Genomic DNA, 15,306 nt, shown 5'->3' on the forward strand with positions numbered 1-15,306 from the left:
GAATAGCTGAAATCCCCAGCTGGGTCTCCAGCCCCAACCCTGATAACGGCTGTCCCGGGGGCGCCCGCCTGCGGCATGGAAAGTGCTTTGGAATGACACGATCACTCCCGTTGAGTGGGCACCCAAGAAGCCATCGGGAATGTCGTGTCCGCGCAGTGCTCTTTCGGCGCCTCCCAGGAGGTCCTTGAAGCCCTGGCCCAGAGAGGAGCCTTGCAAAGCTTTTCCTGTCCCTCGGGTCCCCTACTGAGTTCTGGGTACTCTCACTACTCCAGGGCAAAGATTATGGTTTTCCCACTACTCTGTGGTGCGTCTGTTTCGATTTCATTAAAGAGAAAAGGGATTTAAGTTATACTGAAGTGGAAACATTCAGATCCCATCATGGAATAGGAGTTTTCTCTCCAGCAGAGGAGTAGGGTGCTCCAGCTGAGCCTAAATCAGGAAGCTGGAGGATCCCTGTTAAAGTACACCAGGGTAAAGGAGAATGCTTTCAAACCTAGCAATTCTGGAAGCCATCAGGATGGTTCTAATTCCCCAAGACTCAAGAGGAGCCCTGGCCCGATGCTTGATTAGTTAAAGTGTCCTCCGAATACGAAAAGGTTGTGGGCTCCATCTCTGGTCAGGGCACATACAGGAACAGATCCGTGTTTCCGTCTCATTCTCTCCCTCTAAAATCACTTTTTTTTTTACAGGGACAAAGTCAGAGAGAGGGATAGATAGGGACAGACAAGACAGGAGCAGAGAGAAATGAGAAGCATCAATCATCAGTTTTTCACTGGGACACCTTAGTTGTTCACTGATTGCTTTCTCATATGTGCCTTGACCATGGGGCTACAGTAGACCGAATAACCCCTTGCTCGAGCCAGCGACCTTGGGTCCAAGCTGGTGAGCTTTGCTCAAACCAGATGAGCCCACGCTCAAGCTGGCGACCTCGGGGTCTCGAACCTGAGTCCTTCCGCATCCCAGTCGGATCCTCTATCCACTGCGCCACCGCCTGGTCAGGCTAAAATCACTATATTTTTAAAAAGTCAACAGGAGAAAACCAGTCAATTCTATCAGTGGGCATTTATTAGGAATAAAGACGACCCATATCTCAAAGGAAAAATGCTTGCAAAAACCTGAAATTGGCCCTGGCCAGATAGCTCCGTTGGTTAGAGCACTATCCAGAAACATAGAGGTTGCCGGTTGGACCCCCGATCAGGGGATCTTACAAATAGATGTCCCTGTCTCTCTCTCCCTCCCCCTCTCTAAAAACCTATAAAATAGCCTGACCTGTGGTGGTGCAGTGGATAAAGCGTCAACCTGGAAACGCTGAGGTTGCCGGTTCAAAACCCTGGGCTTGCCTGGTCAAGGCACATATGGGAGTTGATGCTTTCTGCTCCTCCCCTCCCTTCTCTCTCTCTCCTCTCTATAACGAATAAATAAAATATTTTTTAAAAAAATAAAAACCTATAAAATAAACATTTTTTAAAAAATTACCTGAAATCGCAGTACACAAGTTTTTAAAATGATATATTTTAAAAGTAGGTCGTGAAGGTAGCATTAATGTGAGCTGCCCTATTTCCGCGACAATTCGTTTGAAACTTTTAACATTCTGTTCATGCGTAAAATGAAGGGACTTAATGTTATCACAAATACAGAGAAGACTTTCATGAGAGAAAGAACCCTCACCAGGTCGCAAAGACATTTTTCCCGGTTGCTACCGCGGTTGACGGCGAAAGAACCCTAGAGAACCACAATATTTCGGACCCGGGACCAAGAGGGCAGGTGGGCCAAGCTGGGGCCATCGGTCGAAAGTGGACTCAACAGATCCCCTCAATTGTACCAGCCCACTCAGGGACCGGAACCCCGCCAGGTTAGTCGTTCTTCCGGAAGTTCGACCTTCCAAAATGTTGCTTCCGGTTCCGCTCACTCCTTCCGGTCGCCATGGCGACGGGGCGCCTTAGGGTGGAGGAGACTCTGGAGGCCCTCAATGCAGCCCTGGGACCTGGAGGCCCTGTGTGGTTCAAAGAGACGCGTGCCCGCCACCTGCGTGTCCGAGACTTCCTAGCGCCCCGGCGCGCGCTACAAGCACGCTTCGGGGACGCACAGGTGGGCCCCGGCCGGACGGGGACGGACGGTTGGGGTCAGCTAGGAGCGCCGCGGCCGCTCACCGGCCTGTGTCCCCACAGGTGCCCGAACGTGTGGTCCATGCTGTGGCCGGCCTGCAAGGCCCCGGCGTGGCCCCTGTGCTGCGCTGTGCGCCAACCCCCGCGGGCCTGGCGCTCCAGCTCCAGCGGCCCGCCGTCTTCGAGTGCGTGCTCGGCGCCGTGGCCGCCTACGCCGCGCCCGCCGCGCCGGCCACGGGGGGTCCTCGCGTCCTCCTGCACTGCCCGTCGCTTCGCGCGGAACTCTGCGCGCTCCGCCTGAGCCAGCTCCGGGCCGTGCTCGTGGCCGATCACCTGGCGCGAGCCTTGCACGTTCGCGGGTGAGCGGGCGCGCGGAGCCAGGGGGAAGGCTCGGCCGGCCCTTGGCGACTGGCCGCTCCAGGTGAGCCCGGCTAGGTGGTTAGGCTGAACCGACTGCCTTCCCTTTCCAGAGTGAGTGTGAACCTAGTGCCCGCTGTGCAGGACCCGCACATGTCGACTTTCCTGCAGCAACTGCGTGTGGACTGGCCCGCTACCTCGGAGCGAATCCCCACCGAAGCCCTGAGATGCCGCGCCCTGGCAGAGTTGACCTCTGCTGGCGACCAGGGGGTCCTGCCCCCCGACGTCCTGGGCAGTGTGTGCCTGAAGGAGCTGGTAAAAGGCCGGGGACGCACAGCTGGCTACGACCCCAATCTGGACAGCTGTCTGGGTAGGACCTGGAGCCTAGCGAGGCCAGAAAGAAGAGGGGGGGCCCTGTAGTCGGGCTAGTTCCAGTGCCTGTATTCCCAATGCAGTGACTGAGGACCTGCTCTCTACGCTGGCTGAACTGCAGGCAGCTGCACAGCACTGGCCTGAGGACGGCTCCCAAGACCTGGTTGGTGACAGACTTCTCATCCTATAGGCCTTGGGCAAACGAGATGTCTGAGTCCCCGAAATGACCGTCCTCATCCCTTGTAGGCTGCAGCCCCAAATGCTGCCACAGAAAGCTGCATGGTAGTACACGTGGTGAGCTATGAGGAGGAATTCCAGCAGCAGAAGTTGGACCTGCTTTGGTGGAAGTTGGATGACCGGGCTCCTCTCAGGCAGGTGGGTCAGTGATCATGGAGCCCCTCACCAACCTCGGGAGGCCCTTGAAAAGCCGTTAGGGGGCCTGCTAGCTTGCTGGTTCAGAAGGGGACACTTGACCTTGGGGGAGACATTAGGCTTGGTGAGTGGGCACATGCAGCAGGTGCAGTCCTGGGAGAAGATGGGGTCTGGAGACACGCCTTGCTATTCTGAGGGGCAGGGCTTGAGAGGGAGGCACTAAGCTTGGTGGTAAAAGGTTGAAAGAGCACCAGATTTCAGTTCCTTGCAGGTTTTATTGCTGGAGGGTGTCACCAGCTAGCTGAGCCCCTGCTATCTTTCCGACAGAAGCACCTCGTGTGTGGCCCGGTGAAAGCAGCTGGTGTGCCCAGCACACTGACTGCCCCCGAGTACTACGAGTGAGTGAGACTGGAAGACCACCAAACCAGGGTCACCAAGATGGAGACTCTGCCCATTGGCCCTCTTGCTTTTCTCAAAATGCAGGCTCCGGCACGCCCAGGTGTGCAAGGCTTCAGCGCTGAAGCACAGCAAGGACCTGGCACAAGGTGCGCCCGGGAGACTGGCTGTGTTTTGAGGCAGAGGCAGGGGCAAGTCATTTGTGCCCTTGCCCCTGGTCCTTTGCGTGCAGGACTGATCTGTACTCCCGCAGACCCAGCCTGGACAGAAACCTTCAGGGTTCTCTCTGCGGCGACGATCAAGTTTGAGATGCTCAGCAAGGCCCCGCAGAGTCAGGTGATCCAGGGTGTCCTACAGGACCGGGGGGGGACACGCTGTGTGTGGTGGCTACCCTCCCTCTCTGTATCTCTGCCATCCTCAGCTCTTCCTGGCCCTAGCTGACAGCTTCTCCACAAAGGGCACCAAGAGTGGAACCTTTGTCATGTATAATTGCGCTCGTCTTGCCACACTCTTTGAGGGTTACAAGCGTAGCGTGGAACAAGGTCTGTACCCCACTTTCCCACCTGTGTGCAGTCTGGATTTCTCACTGCTCCGTGAAGAGGTGAGTGCCCCTCCCAGCAGCTGCGCCCACAGGAGGCTCCAGCTTGCCCTCCCAGCAGCTTTCTCCCCACAGGGTGAGTGGTTGCTGATCTTCAACAGCGTCCTCCCCTTCCCAGAGCTACTGAGCCAGACTGCAGCGCTGGACGGCACTGCCCCGGGGTTGCACGTCCCCGCCCGCACAGAGATGGTAAGACAGAGCAGACCGTGACACTGAACACACTTTATTCTGGTTTGGGGAACAAGAGCAGAGACAGGCCAACCACTCCATCTCTGTCCCTAGTTATGCAAGTTCCTGGTACAGCTCAGCATGGACTTCAGCTCCTACTACAACCGGGTACACATCCTAGCGGTAAGCACACAGCAAAGGGGGTGTGCGGGAGGTGCAGGGGAAGGAGGCACAGGATGAGGTCAGGAGGCCCCTCTGTCCCTCCAGGAGCCTCGACCACACCTGTTTGGTCAAATGTTCGCCCGTCTGCAGCTTCTACGGGCTGTGCGTGAAGTGCTGCACACGGGCCTGGCCATGCTGGGTCTCCCCCCACTAACCTACATCTAAGGCCACAGAGGTTCCAGTACTGGGAATGTTCACTAAGTCATCAACTGAAAACAAGAACTCCACAGACTTTGTTAGAGACCTAGAGCTAAAATAAACTATTACAAAGCTTTCTGGTGTCGTGGGCTGTGGGCATATTCTGGGTCTGCCCTGGCAGCACTCCACTCACCTCCAGTGCCTGCCTCTGAGGTCAGGACCCCACGGCTGCTGCTCCTCCCCCCAGGCACACTGGGCGTGGCCAGAGCCAACCACTCCTCCTCCACTATCTGAGGGCAGGCCCCTCACCCAGCATGCCCAGCATGCGGGCTACTGCAGGGGCAGGACGTGTCAGTCGTACCAGTTATAGACCTCAAGTCCCTGGCCCCCCAGGGCACAGCGGTGACCGAACTCAGGGCTCACAGGCCAGCAGTCCATGTCGGCCACATCCGGTACATGATACACTGTACTGTTCACGAAGGCAGGCTCACCGTGCCCTAGACGCCAGAAGGTCAGCCGCTGATCAATGGAGGCTGAGACCATGAGGCTAGGGCTTAGGATCTGCAGACCTGTCACGTGGGCAGCATGTGCACAGGGTACAGAGTGTTCCTCCAGCACATGCAGCTGGGGCACCAGCTCACCACCCCCCACAGCCTCTTCTGGCTCTGGCACCTCTACCGTGAGCACAAAGACATGGAGGGAGCCATCCTCACTGCCACTTGCCACAAGATGGCCCTCAGGGGTGGGCAAAGTGTGCAGACTATTGACACCACAGCTGTGAGCCTGGACAGTCAGGCAGGGGGCACCCAGCCCTGAAACAAGAAGATGGTGGTCAGGGTCCAGCCTGCCCGCAGGGGAAGGGAAGCAGGAGGCAGGGAAGGACAGCCAGTAGCACACTGGTTACTCACGGGAGGGAAGCCCAGGGTCTGTGGGAGGCTCCAGGGCAGTGGAGCCTGGGTCCAGCACAGTGGTGAGGTCCCAGAATGCCAGGCTGCCGTCGGTGGCTGCACTGCACAGAAACAGTCTCCTGGGAGCCAGGGAAAGGCACTGGGTCAGCCCGGGGAAATGGGAAGTAACAGGCCCCCACCGCCCCAGGCAGAATCCATGTAGCCCTCACCGCCGCTGGTTGGGTGCCTCATGGGTGAAGGAGTGGACCTTCAGGACACACCGCTCATGGTGGAAGGTCTCAGCCAGGAGCTTCAGCCCCCGCCCATAGTCCTCCAAAAAAAAGAGCCTGGGGGCACAGAGGTTGGCCCAACTCAGAACCCATTCTGGACAAGCCTACACCGCTCTCCTGCCCTGGCCCCGCCCTAAACTCTTACCTCACTGCCCCGTCACTACAGGCTGCAGCCACAAGGGGGCCGAGGCCAGGCAGGTCAGGCTCACACACAGCTAGGCACATGTACCTGCAGAGAGAACACAGCCATCAAGCAGAGCCCTGGGTGACCACCCCAAGCTCCTCCCGGGGAAAGCACATCACCTGGTCTCCGGGTCCGCCTTGACCATCCGGTGCTTGTTGCGCTGCCGGTCCCAATACTCATCTAGCCGGTGAGATGAGAGATGCATAACATGGCAGGCGAGGCGGCTCGGGGTGCTGGGGTCCAGGGTGACCATGATGTTGAAGCAATGCATCTCAGCCCGGCCCCCCGCAGACACCACATGCGCAGTCAGGCCGGGCCGAGGATCCTTAGGGCTACCGAGGGTTTCAACGCCCCACACAGCCAGTGCACGCACCGAGGAGATGTGGTTACAGACGGCTGTAAGTGCGTGGGCAGAGCCCGTGGCTGTGGGGAGCGCCAGGATACAGATGGTCGTGTCCTCGCTGCATGTGATCACTATGTCAATCAGGCCGGGCCTCTCGTTGCCAGGCTCCGGGCAGTCAGGCTGCACGAAGCTGGGTACCTCCGATTCAGGCCCCAGGGTGATGGTGCCCACACGTTTGACGCATGTGATCTCCCGGCCATGCAAGCTCTCCCGGAGGATCACGTGTGGCCGGGTGCAGCCACCCAAAGCCCGATATAACATCACATCCCCATCCTTGAGGTAGGCAAACGCCATAGCCCCCTCGGTATCAGAAAAGGCCCAGGAGCGATGTCCTCCACCACAGTTGACGATGTGCAGTTTCTCGTGGGACCGGGGACTCCACACCACAAACTCATTGGCATGGAAACCCAGGATGACCATGTTCCCATTGGGCACCATGCGAAGCCCAGCCACCCAGTTCATGCCTCGACAGGATTTCTGCCTTAAGATGGGCTGGAGTTGGCTGCCTCGCACAAAAAGCTGGTAGTAGGCACCATCGCGCCCTGTGGTGTACACATAGCCACCAAAACAGGTGACCGAGGTCACGCCCTGCTTCCCATGCAGAGAAGGGAGAATGGATACAGGGCCCCACTCTGTCGGGGCAGTTTCGTCCCCATCACTGCCACCATCCACCCCAGGTGCTCCAGTGCCAGCCCCAGCCTTGCCTCCAACCTCAAGGTCCTTGAGCAGATCTGGTCGGGATGGGAACAGCAACACCGAGCCCCGCCGGTCTCCACACACCAGGAAATCGCCCGGGGGTAGGAAGGCACTGCACGTGTGCCATCTCTGCTTGCTTGGAGGAAGCAGGTACCGACACCGTTCCTTGACAAAGATGGCCTTGCCGGAGGGCGCGGCTATAATCTCCAGGCAAGCCACCACGCCACCAGGACCTGATGCCAGCAACAGGAGTTCCTCATAGCCACGCAGGGCCCAGCTCAAACTGTACACCTTCCCGCTGAACAGGGTCAGGTCCACAGCGGCAGCTGGAGTGTTGATGGGGACAACCTTGGCACACCCCTCCCCATTTGCCATGGCACACAGTCCGAAGCCCTCGGGGCCGGGGGCTGCCTCCAGGAGGCAGTAGGACTGGAAGCGCTTATCCTCCAGCAGCTGCTCCCAGCACTTGACCTCAAGGTCATAGAGATACAGGGTTCCTGCCTCAGTCACTGCCAGGACTCGCCATGAGCCAGCCAGCGTCACAGCCTTGAGGGCCCCTGGCCTGCTATGGGACTTGAAGCCGAGAGCTGAGACCCCTGACCCTGGGTGCCCACGCCCTACCAGGTGCCATAGCCGGATACCTGAGTCGTCGCCCCCAGTGACCACCCAGGCCTGACTCTCATGGGCAGCTACGGCCCGGATCCCACGGCCCTGGTGGCCCCGAAATGCCTGGAGGATCTCACCCTCGTGGCTCCATACCAAGCAGACACAGTCCTCTCCTGCACTGATCAGGTAATTTTCTAGAAGTTTGACCTGCCACACACGGGCACTGTGACCAAAGCAGTGCCCAATATTCTGCACCCGACCCCCAGGGACCCGCAGGTCCCCTACCTTCCAGATGCGAACACTTCGGTCTTCTGAAGCTGTGGCCAGCAAGCCCTTGCTCTCTAGGTACGACATGCTGAAGATTACACCCACGTGCCCACTGACCCTTCGGTCAGGGGCAACCGGCTTATCGTCTACTAGAGCAGCTGCTGGGTACCAGACCAGGAGCTCATTGGAAACAGCACCTGCCACTACGGTCAGCTCCTTCCAGGTGTCTCCGATCAAACAGGCTGAGGAGAGGGTGCATCTGTCAGTGCAGGGCACGTCCTGCAGGACGCACCCTATCACAGGGTCATATAATACCACCGAGTTGTGGCCCAGGGCCAGGGCGATGTTCCCCTCCAGCCAACGGGCGTCCCAGATCCAGTCAGACATGTGCCACAGGCCAGAGCGCCAGAGCTCCCGGAAGCGGCCCTGTCCCCAGCTGATTTTCACAACTCGGAGTCCCTTGCTCCCAAACGCAGCTATCATGGCCTCCGAGTCAAGGTCTCCAGTGGGTTCTGGTCGCACCCGGAACCCATGGACAAGGTAGTGGCCAAGCAGGTTCTGCACTCGCTTCATCATCCGCAGATGCCCACCAAGATCCAAGCTGTACACCAGGACATCTGGCCCCTCGCCTGGAGGAGGCAAAGAGCCACATCAGAACCGTCACCTACCCCTGAGGAGCCATGGAGACAGGGGAGGGGAACTTCTCCACATGGAGACAGGGGAGGGGAACTTCTCCACATGGAGACCACTGCGTGTGTTAGGACAGACAATCCCGCAGTCTTGAAAACTGGGAAAAAAGCCTTGGTCTCGGCTTCAGCTGGACTTTCAGCGCTGATGTTCTGATTCCGTACGTTGTTCCTGATATTCAATCCAATCACAAGCTCCTTAAACAGGCAGTCTCCCCCTCACCCCACCAAACTCCTCCTGCTTCAGAAAGGAGCCCTCTCAGCTTTAGCCCCCGAATCCTAGCCTCATCTACTTGTACCGAATCCTTCCCAGTACTCCCAACCCCAGGGCAGAGGTCTTCCCACTAAGACGATCTTAAAACCTTGAGGTCAGCCTGACCAGGTGGTGGCGCAGTGGATAGAGTCAAACTGGGATGCAGAGAACCCAGGTTCGAGACCCCAGGTCACCAGCTTGAGCACAGGTTCATCTGGTTTGAGCAAAAGCCCACCAGCTTGAACTCAAGGTCACTGGCTCCAGCAAGGGGTTACTTGGTCTGCTGAAGGCCCGTGGTCAAGGCATATATGAGAAAGCAATCAATAAACAACTAAGGTGTTGTAACGCACAACGAAAAACTAATAATTGATGCTTCTTGTCTCTCTCTGTTCCTGTCTGTCTGTCCCTGTCTATCCCTCTCTCTGACTCACTCTCTGTCTCTGACAAAAATAAATAAATAAATAAAATTAAAACAAAACAAAACAAAAAACCTTGAGGTCATAGCAGAATCCCTCCTGACTTCCAGGAGCGCCCGCCCTGTATCTCAGAGGTGAGCATATTCGACATCAATGAGGAGAACGAGAAGCAGCTATGCTTTGGCAGCAGGGTCTACCTGACCCTCAGCTGCCTCCTGACTGCCTTTGCGGGCACCTCCCACCCGCCTGGCTCATACTCAAGTTCTAAGGATGCTCCTCACCCCAATAACCATCATCACCCTCTGTCCATCCCCAGCCCCACACCAGGAAGCCCACAGCTTACTCTGCTTGACTTCCAACATCTTCTCTGTCTCCAAGTTCTGTGAATTCCATTTCCTAAAGTTTGCAAATGCCCACCACAGAATATCACCTGTTAAACCAAGAGGACTGTAACAGTCCTTCATGTCATTCCTAGTCTTCAGTCTCAATCCTTTGACATTCATTAAACATTTACTGCGCATCAATTATAAAGCAGATAGATAATGAACTGTAGGCTAGAGTGATGAATAAGAGAAGCATAGACCCTGCTCTACGGATTAGGTAGACACTAAACAATAGCACAAAAGTAAATTATGTTATTTTAACTTTGGTTACGTTCCAGGAAATAACTATATAGCTTGCTTTAAAAATATTAAGTCAGTAGGTTCGAACACTGACCAGGTACATAAAGGATGTGGGTTAGATCTCTGGTCAGGGCATACAGAAGAGTCAACCAATAAATGCATAAATAAATGAAACAACAGATCAGTCTCTCTCTCCCTTCCTCTCTCTCTAAAATCAATAAAGTTTTAATGTGGTCTTGGTAAATTAAAAAAAAAAAAAAAGGAAAGCCTATTCCAGTGGTTCTCAATGAGAAGGGATAGGCAATTTTCCCTCCAGGAGACATTCGGCAATATCTGGAGAAATTTCTGATTGTTACAACTATGAGCTGTCTTACTGGCATCTAGGAGATGCTGCTTACATCCTACAATGTACAGACGAACCCTTATAAAAAGAATGATCTGGTCTAATGGTGGCGAAGTGGATAGAGCACTGACCTAGGTCACTAAGGTCCCAGGTTTGGAACCCCAAGATCGCCAAGTTGAGCACAGGGTTGCCAACTTGTGCATGGGATCATCGACATGATCCCATGGTGGCTGAGTTGAGCAAGGGGTCAATGGCTTGAGCCCACCCCCCAAGTCAAGGCATGTATGAGAAGCAATCAATGAATAACTAAAGAGATGCAACTACAAGTTGATGCTTCTCATCTCTCTCTCTCTTCCTGTCTCTTTCTCTACAAAAAAAAAAAAAAGAATGATCTGATCCAAAATGTCAACAGTGATGGGACTGAGACAATGGTCTAATCTAACAGGACTGGGAGAGTGTCAGAGAAGGCCATCTTGAGGATGTAACATTTGGGCTGAGGAATCAAAGCTGAGCAGTGGTCAGCCAAAGGAAAAGCAGGTGGGGGTAGGAAGTGGGGAGTTACAAACCTTTTTTTTTTTTTTTTTTTTTTACAGGAACAGAAAGTGAGTCAGAGAGAGGGATAAATAGGGACAGACAGACAGGAACGGAGAGATATGAGAAGCATCAATCATTAGTTTTTCATTGCAACACCTTAGTTGTTCATTGATTGCTTTCTCATATGTGCCTTGACCGTGGGCCTTCAGCAGACTGAGTAACCCCTTGCTGGAGCCAGTGACGTCGGGTCGAAGCTGGTGAGCTTTTTGCTCAAGCCAGATGAGCCTGCACTCAAGCTGGCGACCTAGGGGTCTTGAAAATGGGTCCTTCCGCATCCCAGTCTGACGTTCTATCCACTGCGCCACCGCCTGGTCAGGCTACAAACCTTTCTTGCCAGAAGCAAGAGCATTGGGTTGTACGGCTGAAATAAAAAATGAAGGGCTGCCCTATCCAGATACTTCAGTTGGTTAGAGCATCGCTCTGAAGCACACAGGTTGCCGGGTTCGAACCCGTCAGTGCACATACAGGAATAGTTGTCTCTCCTTCTCCCTTCCTCTTGCTCTAAAATCAATCAATAATTTTTTTAAAAAAAATTAAGGGCTGACCCTGGCCAATTGGCTCAGTGGTGGAGCATTGGCCTGGCGTATGGATGTCTTGGTTTCGATTCCCAGCCAGGGCACACAGGAGAAATGCCCATCTGCTTCTCCACCCCTCCCCCTCTCTTTTTCTCTCTATCTCTCTCTCCTCCTCCCACAGCCAAGGCTCCACTGGAGCAAAGTTGGCCCGGCTGCTGAGGATGGCTCCATGGCCTCTGCTTCCAGAACTAGAATGGCTCTAGTTTCAATGGAGCAATGCCCCAGATGGGCAGAGCATTGCCCCCTAGTGGGCAGGCCGGATGGATCCCAGTCAGGCGCATGCAGGAGTCTGTCTCTCTGCCTCCCCCCTCCCCCTTTTTTTTTTTTTTTACAGAGGCAGATAGACAGGGACAGACAGACAGGAACGGAAAGAGATGAGAAGCATCAATCATCAGTTTCTCGTTGCGCGTTGCGACTTCTTAGTTGTTCATTGATTGCTTTCTCACATGTGCCTTGACCGCGGGCCTTCAGCAGACCGAGCAACCCCCTGCTGGAGCCAACGACCTTGGGTCCAAGCTGGTGAGCTCTTTGCTCAAGCCAGATGAGCCCACGCTCAAGCTGGCGATCTTGGGGTCTCGAACCTGGGTCCTTCCGCATCCCAGTCCGACGCTCTATCCACTGCGCCACCACCTGGTCAGGCCCCCTCCCCTTTTTTTTACAAGGACAGAGAAAGTCAGAGAGAGGGACAGACAGGGACAGACAGGAACGAAGAGAGATGAGAAGCATCAATCATTAGTTTTTCATTGCGAGACCTTAGTTGCTCATTGATTGCTTTCTCATATGTGCCTTTACTGCGGGCCTTCAGCAGACCGAGTAACTCCTTGCTCGAGCCAGTGACCTTTGGGTACACGCTAGTGAGCTTTTGCTCAAAACATGAGCCCGCGCTCAAGCTGGTGACCTCGGGGTCTCAAACCTGGGTCCTCTGCATCCCAGGCAGCCGCTCTATCCACTGCGCCACTGCGCCACTGCCTGGTCAGGCACCCGTTTCTCACTTCAGAAGGAAAAAAGGGCTGAAGGATGTGCTAGAGCATGAGTAGTCAACCTTTTTATACCTACCGCCCACTTTTGTATCTGTTAGTAGTAAAATTTTCTAACCGCCCATCGGTTCTACAGTAATGGTGATTTATAAAGTAGGGAAATAACTTTACTTTATAAAATTTATAAAGCAGAGTTACAGCAAGTTAAAGTATATAATAATAATCACCAAGTAGTTTATGTCAGATTTTCACTAAGTTTGGCAGAATAAATCTTTTTTTTTTCTTTTTTTTGCATTTTTCTGAAGCTGGAAACAGGGAGAGACAGTCAGACAGACTCCCACATGCGCCCGACCGGGATCCACCCGGCACGCCCACCATGGGGCGACGCTCTGCCCACCAGGGGGCGATGCTCTGCCCATCCTGGGCATCGCCATGTTGCGACCAGAGCCACTCTAGCGCCTGGGGCAGAGGCCACAGAGCCATCCCCAGCACCCGGGCCATCTTTGCTCTAATGGAGCCTCGGCTGCGGGAGGGGAAGAGAGAGACAGAGAGGAAGGCGCGGCAGAGGGGTGGAGAAGCAAATGGGCGCTTCTCCTGTGTGCCCTGGCCGGGAATCGAACCCGGGTCCTCCGCACGCTAGGCCGATGCTCTACCGCTGAGCCAACCGGCCAGGGCGGCAGAATAAATCTTTATAAAACAACTTACTATAATTAAATCTATCTTTTTATTTATACTTTGGTTGTTCCGCTACTGCCTACCATGAAAGCTGGAACGCCCACTAGTGGGCGGTAGGGACCAGGTAGACTACCACTGGGCTAGAGAGAATGTGACTGAGATCAGGGAGACATAGCTGCATGGCCTCAAAAGATGGCAATAAAAGTTCAGATACCACATGTATGAAATACTAATCATCTACACTGGAAGTCACAGAAGCAGGTGAATTTCCCTTTTTTAAAAAATTCATTTTGGAGAGGATAGAGAGAAAGAGAAAGAGAAGGGGGCAGGGAGCAGCAGGAAGCATCAACTCCCTTATGTGCCTTGACCAGGCAAGCCCAGGGTTTCAAACCCCCAACCTCAGTGTTCCAGGTCAATGCTTTATCCACTATGCCACCACAGGTCAGGCCACAGGTGAATTCACTTGAAGAGCTTTCTAACCTGTATTTCTCAAGACACTCCCTACTTGAAACACTTCACTGGGACCTCCCCACCACCTTCAGGGATTAAGTCAGATCTAAACCTGGTCTGGCCTCTGCTCATTTCTCCAGCCTCTTCTTCCAGACCCCACCCCTGCTCCAGCAGCAAAGGAATTCCCTATTCTAAAAAGTGACAAATTCTCTCAGCCTCAAGGTCTTGACATGCTTAACCTCTGCCAGGAACTCATCCCTTCTCTTTCCCTAGCTGCTCTTTGGGTGTCTGCCTAGCTATCCCCTCCTCCAGGAGTCTCGGGAGTTCAGCACATGGCAGGAATCCAGGGCTAGCAGAACCCCACCAGATCAAAACTGGGGCATCCCTCGAACCCCACCTTTACTCTTGGGTTTGGTAGCAGCTCACTCAAGGCTTGACAGCCAGTACCTTGCCTTGGGATCCTTATAAAGCTCTACATCAGTTACTCGTGGTTTCTGGGAAAATCTCACTACTCCCCAGGGCTCTGCCGTCTCAGCCGCCAGGCCTTTGCTGGCCCGTGCTTCCCAACCCGGCCCTCCTCGGAGGGGCATCCGTCTCCCCCTCCCTGAGCACTGGCCTGATCAGAAAGGTCTCATTCCGGGTTTCCCAAGACCCCATCCTCGTCAGAGGGCTCTTCATGCCCAACTCTTGGGCCCCGCCCTCCTCTGATGGCGTACCCTGGCCCCGCCTACCTGGAGGAGGGGTTCACTCCCAACCTCCCAGCCCCATCTATCTCCTAGGCAACCCCCGCCCGACTCATCCCAGGGGACCTACACACACACACACACACACACACACACACACACACGCACACGCACACACTTCTCTCCTCCCCTTCCCCTGGCTCCCAAGCCTCCGCCCGACTCATCCAAGGGGACACACGCACGCACACCTCTCTCCTCCCCCTCCAACGCCCGCCCGACTCAGCCAAGGGGACACACACACACCCCTTTCTCCTCCCCTTCCCCCGCCTCCCAAACGATTGCGTTTCCCCGCACCTTCCCGCGAGCCGACCCACCCTTCCCAACTCAGCGCAGTTTCTAAAGGGCCTCGTTAACCACTGCGGCTTTTCTGTCATTAGTGTGCCTCGGGCCGGGCCACCTTCCCGCAGGGCCTGGGCTCCCCGCCCACCTCCCGGCCGGGCCCCCCGCCGCCCGCCTCCTCCTCCGGGCATCCCTTTGTTCTGTGGCTCCGCCCAGGGGAGCGCGCGCCTTCGCCTCCGCTAGCGCGAGCCTCAAACAAAACCTCACCCGCCAGCAGCCGTTCCCCCACGCACTCCAGACCCGTGACAGGGAGCAGTATGAGCTCCGAGGTTGCCCGCGGCCAAACGAAGTCCTCGGGAGCGTCCATATCGGTCCCCGAGCCGCTGCAGCTGCCACGACCAACAAGGGAGCTGAGCTCTCGCGAGACGAGCCTTCCCTGCGCGCGACGCTGCGGATCTACAGCGCCCTTAGCAACAGGTAGCCGAACCCAGGCTCGACTGCAGCCGTTGTCCAATCACGACCCTCCACCCCACGCAATCCAGCTCACGATTGGCGGGGCCATCACCGCCCCTCCTCCTCACAGGACACTCGCCAGGCGACCCCCGCCACCGCCCCTTTCCCCAGTCCAACG

At 55.5% G+C, this 15,306-nt stretch overlaps 2 protein-coding genes across 5 annotated transcripts; one reads left to right on the plus strand and one right to left on the minus strand.

The window, feature by feature from the left end:
- The first annotated feature begins 1,610 nt into the window (after window positions 1–1,610).
- DALRD3 (DALR anticodon binding domain containing 3) lies at window positions 1,611–4,866 on the plus strand. 4 transcript variants are annotated; one of them, XM_066245471.1, is made up of 12 exons: window positions 1,841–2,088; window positions 2,169–2,464; window positions 2,576–2,832; window positions 2,918–2,997; window positions 3,081–3,209; window positions 3,534–3,604; window positions 3,690–3,751; window positions 3,856–3,938; window positions 4,024–4,203; window positions 4,276–4,389; window positions 4,483–4,551; window positions 4,636–4,866. In XM_066245471.1, the coding sequence occupies exons 1-12, from the start codon at window positions 1,924–1,926 to the stop codon at window positions 4,753–4,755; spliced, it is 1,626 nt and encodes a 541-aa protein (XP_066101568.1). In that variant the 5' UTR covers window positions 1,841–1,923; the 3' UTR covers window positions 4,756–4,866. The 4 variants fall into 4 exon arrangements, 3 of the variants coding, with proteins under 3 accessions (XP_066101567.1, XP_066101566.1, XP_066101568.1); XM_066245470.1 differs by having other exon boundaries at window positions 1,611–2,088; window positions 4,024–4,389; window positions 4,681–4,866; XR_010727320.1 differs by lacking the exon at window positions 4,636–4,866 and having other exon boundaries at window positions 1,619–2,088; window positions 4,319–4,389; window positions 4,483–4,502.
- WDR6 (WD repeat domain 6) lies at window positions 4,408–15,230 on the minus strand. Its single transcript, XM_066245467.1, has 6 exons — window positions 14,943–15,230; window positions 6,209–8,690; window positions 6,051–6,134; window positions 5,846–5,962; window positions 5,637–5,755; window positions 4,408–5,540 (listed from the first exon to the last, which is right to left on the minus strand). Exons 1-6 carry the CDS (start codon window positions 15,040–15,042, stop codon window positions 5,080–5,082), a joined length of 3,363 nt encoding a protein of 1,120 aa, XP_066101564.1. The 5' UTR covers window positions 15,043–15,230; the 3' UTR covers window positions 4,408–5,079.
- Between the last annotated feature and the right edge of the window lie 76 nt (window positions 15,231–15,306).

Source organism: Saccopteryx bilineata, chromosome 10, assembly GCF_036850765.1.
Source record: "Saccopteryx bilineata isolate mSacBil1 chromosome 10, mSacBil1_pri_phased_curated, whole genome shotgun sequence".
Lineage (NCBI taxonomy): Eukaryota > Metazoa > Chordata > Mammalia > Chiroptera > Emballonuridae > Saccopteryx > Saccopteryx bilineata.